The 22,668-nt window shown below is 46.9% G+C and overlaps 2 protein-coding genes across 4 annotated transcripts in view; both read left to right on the top strand.

The window, feature by feature from the left end:
* SUOX (sulfite oxidase) overlaps nucleotides 1–11,823 on the top strand; it is a 39,140-nt gene extending 27,317 nt beyond the window's left edge. For both annotated transcript variants that reach the window (XR_012799955.1, XR_012799954.1), the window contains exon 5: nucleotides 11,169–11,823. The gene's annotated coding sequence lies outside the window, so the exon portion shown is untranslated. The remainder of the gene's footprint in view (nucleotides 1–11,168) is intronic.
* A 14-nt stretch (nucleotides 11,824–11,837) lies between these two features.
* On the top strand, nucleotides 11,838–21,706 carry LOC142489856 (uncharacterized). 2 transcript variants are annotated; one of them, XM_075591367.1, is made up of 3 exons: nucleotides 11,838–20,037; nucleotides 20,187–21,001; nucleotides 21,095–21,706. In XM_075591367.1, the coding sequence occupies exon 1, from the start codon at nucleotides 16,507–16,509 to the stop codon at nucleotides 17,452–17,454; it is 948 nt and encodes a 315-aa protein (XP_075447482.1). In that variant the 5' UTR covers nucleotides 11,838–16,506; the 3' UTR covers nucleotides 17,455–20,037; nucleotides 20,187–21,001; nucleotides 21,095–21,706. The 2 variants fall into 2 exon arrangements, with proteins under 2 accessions (XP_075447482.1, XP_075447481.1); XM_075591366.1 differs by having other exon boundaries at nucleotides 11,838–21,001; nucleotides 21,095–21,705.
* The last annotated feature ends 962 nt before the right edge of the window (nucleotides 21,707–22,668 follow it).

Raw genomic sequence — 22,668 nt, 5'->3', positions numbered from 1 at the left:
ATATTTCAAATGTGACACTCACTGACATTGAATTATTACTATTGAATAAGGGTATGGGATTTGTCCCAGATACAGATTTTGACCTGTTCCAAACTATGATTGACCTTAACAAATTCATTAGGAAATATACATTAAAGAAGTTTTTTAATGATAAAACTCATAATTCTAACAATGAACAACCTTTGAATTTAACACCTGAGTTATCTGTTAATAATGATGATTTACCCTTTACAGACATGACATCATTAGATACTGAGTCAGATCAACCCAGTACATTCTCTTTTAGAGAACAATGTTTAATTCAGGATCTAGAGGAATTGGATAGTGGTCTAGAATCTGCTTATGAACCCAATAATTTCTTGGGGTGACATAATACGGGTCTCAGGAAGCAATCATTATTTTATCCCACATTCATCAAAGGCAAATTTCTCTCCACCTTTGAAAGCTTGGTAGAGAGGGATTTGAGATTGTTACAAAAAGGCTTTACATTTGATTTTCCACACTGTAACACTCAGCATAGCAATCTCAACCTTGATGAAATTAAAGCTTTAGAAGAACTTAAAAATAACAAATTGTTAGTAATCAAGAATGCTGACAAGGGCGGAGCTGACATAGGGACGATTATCTCAGGGAGGCTTTACGCCAGCTTGGAGATGTCTCTTCTATGCTGTACTACCATCTGATCCCACCCAAAAGTATCAAAGAGAACTTAGACATCTATTAGATGTAGGTTCTATGTTGGGAGTTCTTAATGACAATGATATAGACTTCCTGTACAAACCCCTACCCACCACGACAGTGTTTCACCATCTCCCAAAGATTCATAAAACATTGGTCTCCCCACCTGGGAGGCCAATTGTTTCTAGTATTGGTTCTTTGGGAGATGGTTTCTCACGTTACGTGGATCATTTTCTTCAACCCTTGGTGCAACAATTGCCGTCTTATATTAGAGATAGTAGTGATTTAATCAATACTCTTGATGGTTTCAAATGGAAATGCAATTTGATGTGGGTGACACTAGATGTCACATCTCTATATACTGTCATATCCTATGAACATGGACTGACGGCTGCTGGTTATTTTCTTAATCGGTCTGATTTATCACCTGCACAAATCATGTTTATTTTAGATTCAATTCACTTTCTTCTCACGCACAATTTTTTTATTTTTAATGGGGTTCATTATCTCCAAACACGTGGAACAGCAATGGGCACAAGTTTTGCCACCTCTTACGCCAACCTTTTTATGGGTTGGTGGGAGTTGTTCCACGTGTTTGGAGAACTGAACAAGTACAGGGAGCACATTTTATTTTATAAGCGTTATATTGATGACATTGTTTGTTTGGGAGGGTGACATCACTACATTGCACGAATTTATTTCATCACTTAACACTAATAATTTTAATTTGTCGTTCACTCATTCTTATGCACAACGCATAAACTATTTAGATTTATGTCTATACATTGATACCACTCTCAATATTCAGACCACTCTTTATCGCAAACCAAATTCTCGCAACACATTTTTGACGCCCAGCAGCTGTCACCCTCCCGCCATGTTCAGAGGGATACCTAAAAGTCAGTTTATTAGAGCGCGTCGCAATTGCTCGAGTGACTATGATTATCAACTTCAAGTAAATGACTTGTATACACGCTTTCTGCAGAGGGGCTATAACAGGAAAGACTTGGATACATATTTATGTGAAGTCTCAACTATGGACAGGAAATCATTGTTGAGACATATATCTAAACCAATAAGATTAAATACCAGTCCCTCCTTTATTACCCCATTCAGCAGACAGGCAGGAGCTATTAAACATATTTTGAGAAAACATTGGAATGTTTTATCATTGGATCCAATTCTAAAACCGTATGTCGCAACAGGCCCTAATGTTGTTTTTAAACGTGCTAAAACCCTGTCCAACTCTTTATCGCCAAGTCTTTTTGGACCCAAAAATGTAGATAAATCCTTGTTGCCACATGGAACATATTCTTGTACTCATTGTAAAGCTTGTCCTAAAATGAATCAGAGTAAAACATTTTGTTCTTTCAATACAAGAAAAACTTATAATATCAAGTCTTTCATTAATTGTAATTCCACTTACATTATCTATTTGCTAAAATGTGGATGTGGCCGACAATATGTCGGAAGGATGACTTGGTGCTTAAAAGTAAGAATACTTGAGCATTTACGTCTCATTAATAACGGAGATCAAAATCATCCCGTGTCAAAGCATTTTGCTAGTTGTCCAAATGGCAACAAGGACACTTTTACATTTCAGGGCATAGAACACATTCCTGTGCCCCCAAGAGATGGGGATAGAACTAAACAATTAGATATTGGATTTTTACCTTGAGAACAAGAGCACCCCTAGGCAGGAACATTGATTGGGATTTAAGTTATTTTTAATGATATAAACAGTGTTCGACAATCCTATACTTTTACTTGCCCGGGGCGGGTGGATTTAACCCCCGGGCGTGTAAATATTGGCCCAAGCAGCACGTGTGTGTTTTTTTTAAATTCCCCCGTTCGCGCTGAAATTTCCCTGCTCGCACTAAAAAAAAAAAAAAAAAAACTCCCCCTACCTGACTCCTGATTGCCGCGCGCTCCCAGGCTTTGTGGGCGCGCGGCCAGGCTCTATATGAGCCCGCCCTCAACCAGCGACCATTCTTTCTGCCTGGAGATCTGTTGGAGGGTAAGTACTCTCCATGCTGCGGCCCCTCTGCTCCTTCCCTGCGAACCCCCTGGTCCCCACATGGCTCCCTACTCCCCACCGCGGCAGCTCTAATGTCCCCTGCTCCTGTCCCCTCCCCCTGTCCCCTGCTCCTGTCCCCTGCTCCTGTCCCCTGTCCCCTCCTCCTGCTCCTGTCTCCTTCCCCTCCTCCTGCTCCTGTCCCCTTCCCCTCCTCCTGTCCCCTTCCCCTCGATCCACCGATCGATGTCCGGGGCGGGAGGTCCCCGCTGCTGCAGCCCGGTTGGCTTACGGGGGGGGGGGCTCGGCCCTCATCACGTGCCTCCCATGCGCCAGCTACCTTCATGATGGCGCAGCCGCCGCATGAGGTGGGGGGATGTCGGCCTGGCCCCTCCCCCCCCACGAGCTTCATGCCGCCGCGGGCTGGGAGGGAAGAAGCAGCCTGCAGCTTGGCCGTGCACTGTGACATGCCGGCGAGGGGATCAGGGCAGTGGCGGCCACGGCGGGGCTGACTGTCACCTGGGGCGCCCAGTGGGGGATACCTCGCCACGTGCCTCCCATCCACCCTGCTGATTGGGGGGGGGGATGTCGGCCTGCCCCCCCACACGAGCGGGAGATGGGGGCGGGTGGGTGGGGGAGGAGCGTGGTGCTGGTCGGGCCTTTCCTCCCCTGTGTGTGTGTGAGAATGTGTGTGTGTGTGTGTGTGTGTGTGAATGAATGTATGTGTGTATGGGAGTATGTGTATGTGTGTGACACCAGAGGTACCCCCCGAATCAGTAACCTCCCCCCCCAATCAGTAACCTCCCCCCCAGTCAGTAACCCCCCCAGTCAGTCACCCCCCCTGTCAGTCACCCCCCAGTCAGTCAGTCACCCCCCACCCCCAGTCAGTGTCAGTCACCCCCCACCCCCAGTCAGTGTCAGTCACCCCCCCACCCCCAGTCAGTGTCAGTCACCCCCCCACCCCCAGTCAGTGTCAGTCACCCCCCCACCCCCAGTCAGTGTCAGTCACCCCCCCCCCACCCCCAGTCAGTGTCAGTCACCCCCCCACCCCCAGTCAGTGTCAGTCACCCCCCTACCCCCAGTCAGTGTCAGTCACTCACCCACCCATCCAGTCACACCTGCCCCACCCAGCCACTCACCCAGCAAACCACTCACCCAGCCTCTCTCTCTCTCTGTGTATCACCCACCCTCTGTATGTGTCACCCACCGTTTCTCTCCTCTGTCTCCCCCACACTCTCTCTCTCCCCCCACACTCTCTCTCCCCCCACACTCTCTCTCTCCCCCCACACTCTCTCTCTCCACCCACACTCTCTCTCCCCCCACACTCTCTCTCTCTCACACTATCTTCTCCCCCACTCTCTCTCTCCCCCACACTCTCTCTCCCCCACACTCTCTCTCCCCCACACTCTCTCTCCCCTACACTCTCTCTCCCCCACACTCTCTCTCCCCCACACTCTCTCTCCCCCACACTCTCTCTCCCCCACACTCTCTCTCCCCCACACTCTCTCTCCCCCCCACACTCTCTCTCTCCCCCACACTCTCTCTCTCCCCCCCCCCCACTCTCTCTCTCTCTCCCCACACTCTCTCTCTCTCCCCACTCTCTCTCTCTTTCCCCCACACCTCTCTCCCCTACACTCTCTCTCTCTCCCCTACACACTCTCTCTCTCCCCTACACTCTCTCTCTCTCCCCTACACTCTCTCTCTCTCCCTACACTCTCTCTCTCCCCCCCACACTCTCTCTCCCCCACACTCTCTCTCTCCCCCACACTCTCTCTCTCCCCCACACTCTCTTTCTCCCCCACACTCTCTCTCTCCCCCATACTCTCTCTCCCCCACACTCTCTCTCCCCCACACTCTCTCTCTCTCCCCACACTCTCTCTCTCCCCCACACTCTCTCTCTCCCCCACACTCTCTCTCTCCCCCACACTCTCTCTCCCTCTCCCCCACACTCTCTCTCTCCCCCACACTCTCTCTCTCTCCTCCACACTCTCTCTCCCTCTCCCCCACACTCTCTCTCTCTCCCCTACACTCTCTCTCTCCCCCCCACACTCTCTCTCCCCCACACTCTCTCTCTCCCCCACACTCTCTCTCTCCCCCACACTCTCTTCTCCCCCACACTCTCTCTCCCCCATACTCTCTCTCTCTCCCCCACACTCTCTCTCCCCCACACTCTCTCTCTCTCCCCACACTCTCTCTCTCCCCCACACTCTCTCTCTCCCCCACACTCTCTCTCTCCCCCACACTCTCTCTCCCTCTCCCCCACACTCTCTCTCTCCCCCACACTCTCTCTCTCTCCCCCACACTCTCTCTCTCTCCTCCACACTCTCTCTCCCTCTCCCCCACACTCTCTCTCTCTCCCCCACTCTCTCGCTCTCTCCCCCACTCTCTCTCTCCCCCACTCTCTCACTCCCCCACACTCTCTCACCCCACACTCTCTCTCTCCCCACTCTCTCTCTCTCCCCACACTCTCTCTCTCTCTCCCCACACTCTCTCTCGCCCCACACTTTCTCCCCACTCTCTCTCTCTCTCTCCCCACACTCTCTCTCCCCCCCACACTCTCTCTCTCCCCCCCACACTCTCTCTCTCTCCCTCACACTCTCTCTCTCTCCCCCACACTCTCTCTCCCCACACTTTCTCTCCCCCACTCTCTCTCTCCCCACACTCTCTCTCTCTCTCTCTCCCACACTCTCTCTCTCTCCCCCACACTCTCTCTCTCTCCCCACACTCTCTCTCTCTCCCCTACACTCTCTCTCTCTCCCCCACTCTCTCTCCCCCACACTCTCTCTCTCCCCCACACTCTCTCTCTCTCCACCACACACTCTCTCTCCCCCACACACTCTCTCTCTCTCTCCCCCACACTCTCTCTCTCTCCCCCACACTCTCTCTCCCCCACACTCTCTCTCCTCTCCCCCACACTCTCTCTCTCTCTCCCCCACACTCTCTCTCTCTCCCCCACACTCTCTCTCTCCCCACACTCTCTCTCTCCCCCACTCTCTCTCTCCCCACACTCTCTCTCTCCCCACACTCTCTCTCTCTCTCCCCACACTCTCTCCCCACACACACTCTCTCTCTCCCCACACTCTTTCTCTCTCCCCACACTCTCTCTCTCCCACACTCTCTCTCTCCCCACACTCTCTCTCTCCCCACACTCTCTCTCTCTCCCCCACACTCTCTCTCTCTCCCCCACACTCTCTCTCTCTCCCCCACACTCTCTCTCCCACACTCTCTCTCTCTCCCCCACACTCTCTCTCTCTCCCCCACACTCTCTCTCTCCCCCACACTCTCTCTCTCCCCCACACTCTCTCTCTCCCCACACTCTCTCTCTCCCCACACTCTCTCTCTCTCCCCACACTCTCTCTCTCCCCACACTCTCTCTCTCTCTCCCCACACTCTCTCTCTCTCTCTCCCCACACTCTCTCTCTCTCCCCACACTCTCTCTCTCTCTCCCCACACTCTCTCTCTCCCCACACTCTCTCTCTCTCCCCACACTCTCTCTCTCTCCCCACACTCTCTTTCTCCCCCACACTCTCTCTCTCTCTCTCTCTCTCTCTCTCTCTCTCTCTCCCCACTCTCTCTCTCTCTCTCTCCCCACTCTCTCTCTCTCTCTCTCTCTCCCCACTCTCTCTCTCTCTCCCCACACTCTCTCTCCCCCACACTCTCTCTCCCTCTCCCCCACACTCTCTCCCCCACACTCTCTCTCCCACACTCTCTCTCTCCCCCACACTCTCTCTCTCCCCACACTCTCTCTCTCCCCACTCTCTCTCTCTCCCCCACACTCTCTCTCTCTCGTTCCCACACTCTCTCTCTCTCTCCCCCACACTCTCTCTCTCTCTCCCCCACACTCTCTCTCCCCCACACTCTCTCTCCCCCACACTCTCTCTCTCTACCCTACACTCTCTCTCTCTCCCCTACACTCTCTCTCCCCTACACTCTCTCTCTCTCTCTCTCCCCCACACTCTCTCTCTCTGTCACTCACACTCTGGATCTGGATCTCTTATTTACCCTATATATCTTAACTGCCCTATACTACACCGAAATCTTACTACCCTATACTGCTTTCTTCCAGATCTGGCTCAAGCTTCACACGGGGGAAGACATCGGAACCCCCCCCCATACCCAGAAGACAGGTAGGGAACACTCCCCAATGTATAACATTGCGGGAATGAGCGTACCTGGACATTGAGGGACTGCGGATCAGGTAAGATCCCAGGTGGGATTGCTGCTTTAGATATTGTGAAGCGGGGACGTCCAGACACTGGTTAAGGGGTTCAGGAAACTAGTCATTCACACCTGGCTTTTAATTCTAGATCTGACATTTACACACACACACATGTAACAAGGACTAATTGTAGTATAATGTAATACAATAAATACATTTGTCAAAAACGAATGTTGTTCTGACTAGGAATTTATTAAATGTATTTTATTTATATATTTTATTTTAAAGCGGGGTTGGGGGCGGGACTAGGGGCGGGGTTGGGGGCGGGACTAGGGCGGGACTAGGTGGCGAGTAGATTTTTTTGGTTGGGCGAGTAGATTTTTGGGTGATTTGTCGAACACTGGAAATAAATATATACTTTATACAATTTGTTATTGTTATTAATTTTTTATTATATTTTTTATTATTATTTCGTATTTATTATCACTTATATTATTGTATTACTATATACAGTATATATATAAATAAAAATATTCTTTCAGGCACTTTATTTATCATTATTTATGCATTCCCAATCAGTGTTCATGTTTATTTCTGTTTTTGTCATTATGGGGTCTCTTTCAATTATATTCTTCTTTTAATTCATGTGTGTTTAACTCATGTAATAGCTTAATTAAAATGTAAGTATTTTATGCATTCTCCCTTATAGATATACATGGGAGTTTAAGAGCTAATAATAACTATCTTACACACATTGATCATGTCCTCCATGAATTACAAGGTTTTTTAATTTTTCCCTGAATATAGGTACAATGCTGTATTTCAGACTTAGATATTTACATTTATATGGTTCTTGTGCAGATGATATGATTAATTATATTGTTATCAACTATTGCATTTATTATTATTATTATTTTTTCATATCTCTAACACAGCACAGTATCTCAGGGATGCTGCGGTTTAAGCAACAAGTTATTTGTTTTTTTTTAACTATGTATTGTGTTTTTTAACCAAGTACTGTGTTTGTATTGATAAGTTTTGAATAAAGTTTGTTGAAGAAAAAATTGTTTATCACCTGACCTGCCTGGCCCATAGGAATGAACGTGACATCAGCGCGACAACGTCTCTGGACGCGCTCTGATGACGTCATTCGTATGACGCGACGGATAGCTCATGAGAATAGATACACCACCTGACTTGACCAGCCTATGGCTGTGTACGTTGCGTCACCGCGACTCTATGCAGACGCTGGTTGATGACGTCACACCCGATAGCATGATGGACAATTCAGGTAAGTATAAATAGGCAGCATTTGTTCTATCTGGTCACCTTGATAAAGTACTCTGTGTACGAAACGCGTAGGTGCGTTCATCTAGTCCTTTTTCACTGTATGTTTAGCTTGCAATAAATTACTCCTTTTGTTAGTTTTGGAGTGACCTGGCCTTTTTTCCCTTCTCTGGATACCGGAAGAAGGATTTCCTCGGCTGTGCTCTATCTACACCTAGTATTTTCTATAATGAGGCAATGTACAGTTAGATGGTCCATACTGTATCAATGTACAACAGCATAGTTATATGAATGCCCACATTAAACACAGTGCCTGATTCTGAATGACTTCAAACTCCGAAGATTATTTTATTGTCTTTAAGTTCAAATATAATAAAAATATGTCCGTTGGCGCTATGTACATTAATGGCCCTATAAAAATAAAGACATACAATACAATACATAGTCAGACTTGTGTACGGTCTGATGCATATACACAATTGGTTATACATAATGGTGTATATGACCAATACATATTGGAAATACCCCAATAACCACTGTCTCAGCTGATGCCCATACTGTATTGGAAAGCATACCAAGGGATATGATAGTCTGACTTTTCATTATATAAATTTACAGTATTGTTGTCCCCACTTGTCGTAGCTGTAGTTAGTACTCAACCTATTTCATTGTCCTATGAAAGGTGTATATAGTAAGAAAACCTTCATTTATCCATTGTGAAGGAAAGGCTTCCCTGTGTATATATCCACCTTGATTTAGATCTTGACAAACTTACCACGGTCACCTCTCCAGATCCCTAACTGGATGTGATCTATTCCATAGGTCAGATAGTTCACATTGCCATTATGTGTATCATTCATATGTTTGACAATTGGTATATCCAGTCTGTTTCTAATGGACCCTATATGTTCGAGCATTCCTCTGCGTAGATGACGTCTTCCCTACAAACTTTAAACCACGTATGCACTCGGTCATGTAGATTTTTACAATTGATAGTCATGAATCTCAAAGCTTCTACTGTTGTTCCTAAAGATTTTAGTGGGACTCCTATATGTATAGACCTTGCTGTCTCCACACCTGTGTTTTAAACTGTAGCCATGTTTGATTATTGGTGTGTAATAACTATGAAGCAGATCGTTCACATTTGTGGCATGTCTAATGGTCAAGGTAGGTGTTTTCATTTGAAAAATTATGTCAGGTCAATGTCTTCCAAGAGGACATGCCAGTGTTGGGCCAGTTATTGTCCTTATCTTATTCTATTGATTATTATACGTGCCTATTTGATCTACCACCTTTCTGGTATCTTTGGTCACTGGTTTGTCATAAAGCCTTTTTATAGACCGTTCTGATACAACTTCTTGGGTACCCCATACTTATGAACCATTCACTACTAATTTTTAGGAATTGGCCTTCAGGGATTCCCTTGATTAGGTAAAGTGGGTGATGGATGCTAGCAGTGGATGACGCGTCAAAGAGACGAAGGCCTGCGAGCCGAAACGCGTCAGAGGATCCACCAGCTACTGATGTCTGTTCAATAAATTTTCTTTTAGTCACCACCTTTGTTTTACCCTATGTTCATGGCTGTGCAGCGCCATTCTTTCGGCTTGGCTGAATGATTTTTCCTTAATATCCTGTGGACTAAACTTTGTGAGATTATGTGAAAAATGCCCTGAATAGGTTAAAGAAATTAAGCATATGCTTTTGTAATTTAGTGCAATTAATAGATGGCCAATGGCAGTATTATAATGGTTCTGTGAGTGCAAAAATACCCTAGTGTGAAATATTAAAACTCATCTATAACACATCTCTTCTTTCTCTGTCATAGACACTGACCTGCTCTTCATTGGCGCCTGATGTGTAGACTGACAATGAGGTGTGTTATACCTTTATGCTGATTGGAGAATTGGTAGGGGCTCTGTCCTTGAGGGAGGAGCTATGCACCTCAAAGGAACCGCTCTGTTAAGCAAAAAAAAAACCTTGATCCACACTCCATAAGGGCATTTAATTATAGTGTTACTGATACATTGAGTCATAGGGGTAGGTTATTGGCTTGCCTGTTTCTGCTTTACAGAGCAGTTCCTTGTAGGTGTATGGCTCCTACCTTCAGGACAGACCCCTACCAATTCTCCAATTAGGGTAAAGGTATAATACACCTCATTAGAAAATACTTCTGCTTGAGCTGTCATTTGTAATAGATGTAAATCTGCTCTGTTGTTTAAGGGTGGTGGACAGACCTTGTCCGAAGGCTTCCTCGTTGTCATCCAATAGTGATATTGGTTTTCTCAGAAATGTTAAATCATTTGCATCCAAGCTTTCGAGTCCCATTCTGTGTGTTCTCTTTTCTCTTTATAAAACTTTTGAAGTAATCATTTCCTTGCAAACAAATTCACATTTTTATTCCATTCAAATAAATCTAAATCCCTTGTGGGGGAGAATGCGAGGCCCCCTTTTTTTAGAACTGTTATGTGATGGTCATTATCTGATAACTGTTGTTTTTGGTCACATGCAAGTGTGTTTATTTTTTTACCCTACCTGGGGCTTATTCTCTCTGCATTAAATACATTTTAGATTGGGGATGAGGGTTTTATTAAATAAATAAGAGAGAACAATAGTAAAATGTTCAAGGGACTTGATGCAGCTTCTGATTAACCAAAAAAGATATAGACAAATTCACAGTCGCTTCAGTTCACGAAACGCGTTGGAGTTTGTTCTTTGGAGTGTCCTGACAGATACTATTAGGCACTTTTTGCTCAGTTGAGCTTTTCCTGGACTATTGTATTATAAGTACAGCAACGCATCTACGATACGCTGTCTTTCACCACTGAGATCGAGATGCAGCGACCTTGCTGTGCGTCTCCCTGCAGTTGGGGCTGTGATCAGCTGGAGGCTGATGTATACGGCGTCACTCTGCGATGGTCTACTGGTGTGATGGATTTCCCTCCCCCTAACGGAGTAATACACTGAAATGGCGGCATGCAGTCGTATGTGAGGCGAACCACAAAACTAACAAGGCAATCTGTTCTTCGGCAGATCACCCCCACCTAATTCGGCTATCCGGTTAACCTGGAAGAATGGAGATGCGGAGGTGAACATCAGCGGCACCCCTGAAGTAAGACCGGAGCATTCCGAAGAGGATGACCGTCCAGTTCCCGGGGATCCCGTGCAGCAGTTGTGAGAGCATCCCCTTCACAGTGGTTACTATACCTATATGCCTATTTGAATCTTTTATCGTGTACTTGCATATCTCACCTTTTTATAAGCAACTATATTTTATATACTACACTATGAGGGTCTTGTGCTTTCTTCGCTCTTTATCATATTGATGAAGTGTTCGTCCTTATGGAATGGTACAGCTAATCTTTTTCAGGACGTTGTTTGTATTCATTACTGTCACAATTAAAGACTTATCTTGGAGATTAACCCCCAACAAATTATGTAAAACTCATTAAGAGTAGATGGTCTCTTACATACACTGGTGTAATGAAAGGAAATGGCTACCAAAAGCCTTTTGAAGGTGGGCCGCCATCAACAACATTCCCTTATTAAGGGAATCCCTGTAGGCCAGTTCCTAAGAATTAGGAACTGTTCCACAGAGCAAGAATTAGAAGCTTGAGCAAAACAAATGAATGAAAGGTGCCCAAGTAGGGGGTACACAAGAAGTTGTATCACAAGGGCCTTTAAAAAGCCTAGACTAGATGAGAACAATGTTGGCCAAACACTGACATGTCCCCTTGGAAGACATTGACCTGCCAGAATTTCTCAACGAAATATCTACCAGGACCAGTAAACATGCCACAAATGTGAAAGATCTGCTTCATAGTTTATTACACTCTAAGAATGAAACAGGGTTAGTTTAAAACACAGAAATCATACAAAGTTGGGGACAGCAAGGTATGTACATGTAGGGCTCCCACTAAACTCTTGAGGAACCATAGTAGACTCTTTGAGATTTGTAACTTTTTTTATAAATTGTACATCAATTAGAATAATCTACATGGCTAAGTGCAGATGTGGTTTAAAGTACGTAGGGAAGACGTCAACTACGCAGAGGAATGCTCAAACAGATGGGTCCATTAGAAACAGACTGGTTATACCAAATGCCAAACATATGAATGATGTGCGTAATGGCAATTTGAACTATCTGACCTATGGAATAGATCACATCCGGTTAAAGATCAGGAGAGGTGACTGTGATGAGTTTGTCAAGATCTGAATCAACGTGGATATACACACTGGGAACGCTTTCCCCAACAATGGATAAATTCAGGTTTTCTGTATACACCTTTCATAGTACTCAATTAACACAATTCATTGGCCTAACTACAGCCAAGACAAGTGGGGACACCAATACTGTACATTTATATTATGAGAAGTCGGACTATCATATCCCTTGGTCTCCTTTCCAATACAGTATGGGCATCATCTGAGACTAGTGGTTATTGGGGTATTTCCAATATGTATTGGTCATATACACTAATATTTAATATAATATGTATAACCAATTGGGTAGATGCATTAGCCCATACACAAGTCTGACTATGCCAACTGCCATATTTTTTATTATATTTGAACATCACGATAATAAACTAATCTTCGGAGTTTGTGAATTACTTTAATCATGCACTATGGTTGATGTGGGTATTCATATAAATAACTATGCTGTTGTACATTATGATACAGTATGGATCAACATCTAACTGTACATTGCCTTATTATATAATGGCTAGCTCTTAGCAAAATCCAATGGTTTTAGCTTTATAAAGGATGATTTGGGGAATAAAGCAATTGTTGGAGTTAACTTTCTCAATGACGTCAGGTCACCATTGTAGAGGGAGAAAGGGGGTGGCCCGGTATTAAAGGGGTTGCACCCCATTTGGCCACCCCTGACCGCACCAGGGAGACAAGGGGTTAACTGGACTGAGGTCCAGAAATGTGATTTAACCCTTGTTATGACCTGTAAATGTATTTTCCCCTGTTCCCCTGTTCCATTGTAATGTCTGTGTTAATCAGTGTCTGCATCACACACACACTAGAATCCATCCGGGAGCACAAGGGTTAATAGTTCTTTAATGATTATAGCTCTTTGTGAAGTTTTCCCACCTTTTCAGGCACCATTTTGCAGGTTCCCATAAGCCGCCATTAGGGCTCAATGCTTTTTAATGGTGAATCTTGCTGTGAAGTCCGGTTCCTGAGAAGACCAGCAGATGGCGTCCGAGAGGGAGAGCGGCGGTTTCCCATTGAAAGTCTATGGGCTCATTGACTTCAATGGAGAAACCCTCGAAAGAGCTTTTCAGGAATGAGTTGGCTGCCTTCCAAACCGCTTAACCGCAAAGCGGATACAATGTCCTTTAAAAGAGTTAAAATCACTTGAGTCAAGTTCAACGTTAATTGGCGTGGGAATAAACTGTTCTGGGGGCCCTAGAAATAAAATTCTTTTTGCCCCTAGTTCCTAGACTTCCCCCCATTCGACCACAACCGGGTCTCCGAATCCTGGACCCCCGATAAGGGTCGAACCAGATAGAGCGGGTCGCGCCATAGGCTTTGCCGGCGGCGGCAGAAACGGCTCAGAAAAATGACTAAGTGTGAAATGCTGAATTTTAGGAATCCATATCTCCGGTTCCGGAGGGACCAGAGGATCAAGGTTTGGGGTATCTGTAGTCACTGCTCCGGCATCACTGCAGAACCATCCTTGACCCTCTTGGACCAACCCGACGGAGTATGGACCCCCTTGAATGTTCGGGGCTTTTCCCATTGATTCTAATGAGGGAAAAGCCGCTGGGTGAAAAAATGACTAAGTGTAAAATGTTGAAATGTGTAAGTCCATATCTCCGGTTCTGGAATGCCCAGAGGGATGGGATTTGGGTGACATGTAGCCAAGGTTCCGGCTTTAATGCATGCCCATTTCCAGCCCCCTCAGACCAACCAGACGGAGTATGGACGACTGTAAAGATTTGTGGATTTTCTCATAGACTTCAATGGCGGCGGTTCCCCATTGAAAGTCTATGGTAGGAAACCCCATTGACTACAACGGCGGAGTTGCTCCATTGAAACCCATGGCGGCGGAGCCCGTTGTTTTCAATGGGGATTTAGTGAAAAGCTGAGATTTCTTTTAGCGGAGATTTTTGTATTAAAATGAAAAATGATTTAATGTGCATTTGTGTAACTCCGGCTCCATAGGTCGTAGCAAGTCGCTTTTTGGATCATATGGTGTCCCAGTTCTGGCAATGAGAACTGGGAAGTTTGAACCTGCTAGATCCAACGGAACCGGATATTTTAATACGTCTGTTTTATGCTTAATACTGTATTCTAAGGTATGGATAAATTCCAGAGGAAATTTCTTTGGCCATAATGTAGCAGATGGCCCCAAGAGGCGCCCTAATGTCTAGGATTTGAGTGCTGTTCAAAGGGTCTTGTCACCCTCCCTGTTTGCCTAAGGGCGGAGGAAGCTCAAACCAGAGCAGTTTTTAAGTGTTCCATTTAACACCTTCCAACAAAGGTTTTCCTGCCAGAGAGCCAAATGGGTAGACTGGCTGGTATTCCCTTTGCATATGTGGGGCTACAGAAATGAGACCCCAGAGTTCTACTGCGCATGTGCCAACCAGCAGGGGGGCATGGGTCAGAATGCTTTCCCACGTTAGTGAGTGGCTGGAGGTAATTGAAAACCAATCACCTGTACTTAAGGTTATGGATAGGGCCACAAAAGGTATATAATCTGTGGTCAAGCCCTTATCCATTGTTCTTCATGTTGTTCATGTTTTGCAAGTTCTTCAAGTGTTCAGTCTGTTCTATACCATCTTGTTTGCTGAGAGAAACGCTATGCACTGTCTTCCTGCCAGAGGTCTTTTCATGCTTTTGGGTGTCTTGATGACTATGAAGAGTGCCGTATGATGAAGCAGTCACAGCTGGACTGGCAGTTCATTTCCATTTTACGTAAGTGTCTATATTTTGCCTGTTATTTGTACATATCTGTTGTGTTCACATTTATCAAGGAATAAATTACATTTTATCATATCTAAGTCTCGTCCCAGTTCAAACCCAGGTATATATATATTTATATATAGTTTTGGTGTAAATTACAGCCTGTCGCAAGCTACCGTGACAAGCTTGTAATTAACTGGTGGCAGCTGGCGGGACTGAACTGGACCTGGATTACAGTATTCTGCGGGGTACTGTGATCCAGTGGGAACTTGATGGTAATTGCAAGTTCCTGGGACTAAAGATATTGAACACACAGTGTACAACATATAACACAAGATATGGCACCTCCTCATTGTTCCCCTACTTGTGAGAAGCATTTACTCCAGAACCAAAGTGCCGGCCATCCGTCTGACTGGAGCCGGGCACTGAGACCGGAGGAGTGCATCAAGTCAGCACGGGGACCAGCAGCCAGCAAGGCTGAGAGAGAGACAGCAATCGGTGAGCATGAAACCCGGCAGGCTGAGCAAAGATCCACAGCTGCAGCTGCTGTAACCATCACACCGCCCAGAGAGCAGGGAAGGGACCCAGCTCCGGGACGACAGAGACTTGTGGAGGGAGCGGGTGGTCTTTCACCAGGAGAGGTATTGGCCGTTGCGGCGGCCAGTCCATTTTACCCAGAATTGCTGGCCCTGATGTTTGCGCAGGGAGAGATGTCCCCGGCAGAGCGGCTCGAGCAGCTGAAGCTGGCAATGATCCGACCCGCTTATCCCCTCCCTGAGCCCGGCGCTCAAGCATCTCCGCTCTGGACTCCGTTGCCCCTTGCTGGGGTTAGTCCACCGGTGGCGGAGAAGCACCGGCAGTTGCTGCGGCACTGCCAACAAATGGGCCACAATAATGCCCAGTGCCCTGACCGTGCGCGGTCAGGCGAAGCCCCTCTGGGCCAACGCTCACGAGCTGCGGAAAAGATGACCCAGTTAGCGGCATCCTCTGATGGCTCCCGCCCAGCCGGGGCGACAACCCTCCTCGGGACGTCTCCTTGGAGAACCTGGATGGGCTGCATCAGCAACAGTGTCGGAGAGCAGTGGCCATCCACCTGATCCCGGCGGAGAACCAGCGGCGGCGGCAGAGAAGAAGCCGCCACTCCGGCATCCTGCCGGCGGCAGTTTTATTTGAGGGGAGGGACAGGGTTTGCGGGAGGGGGTTATTTTACCAAGTTTGCATGGAGCTGTGTTCCTCCACAAAGACCTGGGACCCTTGTCCTGCACCGTTTTACCTTTACCCAACCCGGGCGCTGTGACGGCAGCGGCCCGGTGCTGCCCAGCCCAGATGGGGCCAGCGGTGGCCGCTCCAGTCCCCCCTGCAATTGGGACCAACGAAGGCGGCGGTCTCTGCGGGGACCAGCAAGGTAAGCCAGACCAAGTTGCAGACTGACTGTGACTTATGTTTCCCTATGACTGTACCCTGTTGTTTCACTATAGGGGTGACCGGGGGGTGGCAGGAGATAGGGATACCAGGGGAGGGGCAGGACGGGCAGCTTGTAGGGCAGCTAGACGTCCCCATTACCCCGGTGGAGCAGCAAGGGGACTCTCAGTTAAGAGCCCCACTGTTGCAGCCTTGCTATGGGCTGGAGGTGTCCGGGGTTGTGGCAAAGTTAGACCACCCCCAGATTACCTGCCAGCCAAGAGCTAAGGTGGGTGCATCAGCACCAGCAACCCTGAGCTCATCCCCGGTAATGGGGAGACAGTGTCAGGGAGATGGCCTCACTCAGGGGTCCCTAGGATCCAGGTTAGGATTAGCTAGGGAGAAGCGGAGTGAGGGGAGGCTGCAAGTAGGTAGCCAGCAGCAGATCTCAGTGAGAGAAGGAGGGCTAGTGGTAGCCAGGGAGGGAAAGCAGCAGGTATTGCAGCTAGAGTTTCCCGTTACCCTGGCAGAGCCCCAGGGGGTTTCTCAGATCAGCAACCCCCTGTTGCAGCCTAGCTATGGGCTGGGGGTATCCGGGGCAGTGGCAGGCTTGTGCCACCCCCGGGATACCTGCCAGCCAAGCGCTAAGGCGGTTGCATCTGGAGAGATGCCCCTGAGCTCATCCCTGGTAAGGGGGAGACAAGGTCAGGGAGGTAGGTGCACTCAGGTAGTTCCAGGGTCTGGGTTAGGATTGCCCAGGGAGGAGAGGAGTGCAGGTGGGCTGCAGGGAGGTAAGCAGCAAGCTGAGGTGCTGGGCCTAGGGGAGGCTAGGCAGGGAGGCACCGTGGAGCAGGGGGAGATAGGAGGTCAGTGGGGTGTTAGGCAGCTGGCAGAAGCTAGGGATGGGCTAGGTAGGCAGAAGGTCCCTTGTTCTGACTGGCCAGGAGTGACCCCTCTGACAGAACCCCCTGGTTCCCAAAGGAGAGGTTGTGGGTAGATAGGCAGCCAGAGAGGAGAGTCAGGAGGATAGCAGAGCAGCTACAGGGTGGCACAGAGCCAGGTCAGGTAGGGTCCCTACAGAATAGTGACATAGCCCTTTCCCAGACTTGGTTGACAGGAAAGCGACGGTCTGTGCTGGATAGCTGGTCTCCTGCAGATGCAGAGACATGCCAGTCTCTGGGCAGTGTGCAGCCTGGACTGCACCGGGGCCCCTTCACCATGGACTTGGTTCCCAAGGCACTGGGTCGGGGGCAGAGGGAGGCAAAGGAGAATGCCCGGCAGCCAAGGTGGAGCCCTGCTCCCCAAGATCTGGACTTTACAATCCACTGTGGCCAGGACAATGTACTGGACAATGCCGAAGGACAATGTTGCCAGGCCAATCCCTCAGGACTTATTGAGTGCGTCAAGGGCGCCAGTGGTACCCCAGGGCCTGGGGGAGGCGACTGGGGCACCAGGCTCCATTGAGCAGGGGAGGTGTAGAGGGAGAAAGGGGGTGGCCCGGTATTAAAGGGGTTGCACCCCATTTGGCCACCCCTGACCGCACCAGGGAGACAAGGGGTTAACTGGACTGAGGTCCAGAAATGTGATTTAACCCTTGTTATGACCTGTAAATGTATTTTCCCCTGTTCCCCTGTTCCATTGTAATGTCTGTGTTAATCAGTGTCTGCATCACACACACACTAGAATCCATCCGGGAGCACAAGGGTTAATAGTTCTTTAATGATTATAGCTCTTTGTGAAGTTTTCCCACCTTTTCAGGCACCATTTTGCAGGTTCCCATAAGCCGCCATTAGGGCTCAATGCTTTTTAATGGTGAATCTTGCTGTGAAGTCCGGTTCCTGAGAAGACCAGCAGATGGCGTCCGAGAGGGAGAGCGGCGGTTTCCCATTGAAAGTCTATGGGCTCATTGACTTCAATGGAGAAACCCTCGAAAGAGCTTTTCAGGAATGAGTTGGCTGCCTTCCAAACCGCTTAACCGCAAAGCGGATACAATGTCCTTTAAAAGAGTTAAAATCACTTGAGTCAAGTTCAACGTTAATTGGCGTGGGAATAAACTGTTCTGGGGGCCCTAGAAATAAAATTCTTTTTGCCCCTAGTTCCTAGGCTTCCCCCCACTCGACCACAACCGGGTCTCCGAATCCTGGACCCCCGATAAGGGTCGAACCAGATAGAGTGGGTCGCGCCATAGGCTTTGCCGGCGGCGGCAGAAACGGCTCAGAAAAATGACTAAGTGTGAAATGCTGAATTTTAGGAATCCATATCTCCGGTTCCGGAGGGACCAGAGGATCAAGGTTTGGGGTATCTGTAGTCACTGCTCCGGCATCACTGCAGAACCATCCTTGACCCTCTTGGACCAACCCGACGGAGTATGGACCCCCTTGAATGTTCAGGGCTTTTCCCATTGATTCTAATGAGGGAAAAGCCGCTGGGTGAAAAAATGACTAAGTGTAAAATGTTGAAATGTGTAAGTCCATATCTCCGGTTCTGGAATGCCCAGAGGGATGGGATTTGGGTGACATGTAGCCAAGGTTCCGGCTTTAATGCATGCCCATTTCCAGCCCCCTCAGACCAACCAGACGGAGTATGGACGACTGTAAAGATTTGTGGATTTTCTCATAGACTTCAATGGCGGCGGTTCCCCATTGAAAGTCTATGGTAGGAAACCCCATTGACTACAACGGCGGAGTTGCTCCATTGAAACCCATGGCGGTGGAGCCCGTTGTTTTCAATGGGGATTTAGTGAAAAGCTGAGATTTCTTTTAGCGGAGATTTTTGTATTAAAATGAAAAATGATTTAATGTGCATTTGTGTAACTCCGGCTCCATAGGTCGTAGCAAGTCGCTTTTTGGATCATATGGTGTCCCAGTTCTGGCAATGAGAACTGGGAAGTTTGGACCTGCTAGATCCAACGGAACCGAATATTTTAATACGTCTATGTTTTATGCTTAATACTGTATTCTAAGGTATGGATAAATTCCAGAGGAAATTTCTTTGGCCATAATGTAGCAGATGGCCCCAAGAGGCGCCCTAATGCCTAGGATTTGAGTGCTGTTCAAAGGGTCTTGTCACCCTCCCTGTTTGCCTAAGGGCGGAGGAAGCTCAAACCAGAGCAGTTTTTAAGTGTTCCATTTAACACCTTCCAACAAAGGTTTTCCTGCCAGAAAGCCAAATGGGTAGACTGGCTGGTATTCCCTTTGCATATGTGGGGCTACAGAAATGAGACCCCAGAGTTCTACTGCGCATGTGCCAACCAGCAGGGGGGCATGGGTCAGAATGCTTTCCCACGTTAGTGAGTGGCTGGAGGTAATTGAAAACCAATCCCCTGTATTTAAGGTTATGGAGGGCCACAAATGGTATATAATCTGTGGTCAAGCCCTTATCCATTGTTCTTCATGTTGTTCATGTTTTGCAAGTTCTTCAAGTGTTCAGTCTGTTCTATACCATCTTGTTTGCTGAGAGAAACGCTATGCACTGTCTTCCTGCCAGAGGTCTTTTCATGCTTTTGGGTGTCTTGATGACTATGAAGAGTGCTGTATGAACTGCCAGTCCAGCTGTGACTGCTTCATCATTTCCATTTTACGTAAGTGTCTATATTTTGCTTGTTATTTGTACATATCTGTTGTGTTCACCTTTATCAAGGAATAAATTACATTTTATCATATCTAAGTCTCGTCCCAGTTCAAACCCAGGTATATATATATTTATATATAGTTTTGGTGTAAATTACAGCCTGTCGCAAGCTACCGTGACAACCATGACAACGAAGACACTACAAATACCAGTGATCACGAAGTAATGGCTACCCCTGAAGAAGCGCCAGTTAGGAGAGATGCATGTCGGCTTATAGTGATGTCAATTGTGATGCTACGAGCGCAACCCTGACACGGGGGCATGGAGACTGGGGTTTTTAGTTACTGAATGCCTGCTCTGTCTGTATTGCAATTAAGATTGATTTACAAACAAGGAAATTGAAATGAGCTTAGGGATTACTGAACTGTATAGGGTCAGGGCTAAACTATTATATAGTTTACATATGGTTATAAAATGAGCAGCATTTCAAGGCCCCCTGGCCCCTTCGTCAGGCTCGCTCACACCATAACCAGGATAGCGGAGGTTCCCGCACGGCGGCTGGTACGCAAGCAGCTCCCTGTGGTCCTTCCACTTCCGCGTTCAACTACTGCATTCCAAACGCTCGAGGTCGGTGTCTACACATGACGTTACCTTCCAGATCCCACTAGTCTGGCTACCAGGACTACGCATTTGACTGCCACACCTGATTCCAATCGCCGGAGACCCATCCAGCTGCTATCGTATAATGTCTGTACCCTGGGTCCACATGTGAGTTGCTATTTGTACTTGCTAGTGTGATACTGTGTTGATACATTGTGACTCTGCACCATTTCGTTTCTCTGTTTCTTGCATCCACGCTTGAGTACCTGCCATCCTGCCTGATACCTTACACTCAAGTCACACCATTAAGAACACAACAACGAAGGATTTCCTTTTGGGATACTGTACATTGCTTGTTTACTTTTATTGAAAATGTGAGTATACATTTTTGGTACTACATCTCTCAAGCCATTGCCTATTCTACACAGAATTGCACTATTTTGTGTTTTTCTCTTGTTTTTATGCAGTTGCTGGTCTCCTGTGCCCCCCACACTCTTCTTCAGCAGAAGAGGACCCAAAATGCAAAGTTCTGTGGGAAAATCATGTGACCAGGCAGCCACTAGATGCAATTGGTGCACTGCTAGAGAAAGGGCAGGGCCTGTTTCAGAAGAGGAAGGGGATGTGATTTTGTAGATGGTTGCTATAGAAGAAAAATGCTTGTTACATTATAATATATTAAAAATGTGATTCAGAGGGATTTAAAAAAAATGCTACAAGTATTTTCTCATAATACAGAACTGATTTATTTCAATTATTTAATTTAAAAACACACACGTAGGATATTGCTTAGTCTGTGCAACTTTAAATGCATTCACCTGTCCCCAAATGCAAAGGTCATTGCAGAGACTATAAACAAACAGTGTGTCTCAAATCTGTTGATAGTGACAATCTGAATCCGACCTTTCAGGACATTGTTACGTACAACACAATATACCACTATTACATAAAATAATAAACACAATGTATAAACTAAGTAAAATAGAGCTTGTGTTATTGCAGGATCAAATTCTCATGATTCCCGCACCAAATACAGAGAGATTAGTTTTGTGGGTAAATCTCAGACGTTTTTATAATACCACAGAGAGCTTGTAACTTATTAGAGACTTTATATCACTGTAGCCAAATTTCAAAGCTGCTTGTTGTACTGAGAGAAAATGCTACAACGTTCGTACTAAATTAATATACTGGAGTGCAACTGTTTCCAAACAGAAAAGAATAGAGTTTAACGTTAACATATGCAGAAACGCAGATACAGTACAACATAGAGAAGAAAAGCGGGTAAGATATAAAAATGACCCGCTCCTCAACTGCATTGTGTAATAAACATGTAAATTAAATGAAGAAGGATTAAGGGAACATATCCGTACCTTAACTCGGGGGCGCGAGGCCTCTGTATCTCATCTTACCTGCTCTCAGCCGGCTCTGCTGCAACGCATCGCCATGACAACGTGACGTCAAATGACGCCATGGCAACGAGCATCAAATGACTCTGACGGGTCACGTGGCGTCACATGACGCGCTGCATCATTTGACGCCGGTTCCTAGGACAGAACGCTTGGCCAGCCAGGCAGGGAGGCGCAGCTCAGAAACTTTGCGCACCCCTGACTTAACTGATCTACAGAAGGGAATTAATAGGATGAGTGTCACGTACGGCACACCTGTGAGCACGTGAGCTGCAAATGGGACAAGGGTTAATATTCAGCTCTCTAGTTGTCCCACTTTTCAACTTCTGCAAAGATCCCTCAAATGAACAATATTTCCCCTAAATCCGTCCCCATATACCATCTGTCACGAACAGCACACAAGTGAGCACGTGACTTAGATATGCAACCAGGGCTAATACACACTGCTTCTCTAGCCAATCCACCTTTCTCCTGCGCAACGTCCTTTCAATTAGTTAATATTAACTCCTTACTCAATTGCAATCATATCTATACGCTTCCACCACGTGAGATATTTTTGCAATTAAAAGATGTTAAATTATTCTGCCAGGGTCTCTATGTATGATAGAAAAATGATGCACTTAACACACAAAAAATAT

This window comes from Ascaphus truei, chromosome 3 (genome assembly GCF_040206685.1).
Source record: "Ascaphus truei isolate aAscTru1 chromosome 3, aAscTru1.hap1, whole genome shotgun sequence".
Taxonomy (NCBI): domain Eukaryota; kingdom Metazoa; phylum Chordata; class Amphibia; order Anura; family Ascaphidae; genus Ascaphus; species Ascaphus truei.
Note: the sequence above shows the minus strand (reverse complement) of the source record. Positions and strands in the feature narration are given on the sequence as shown.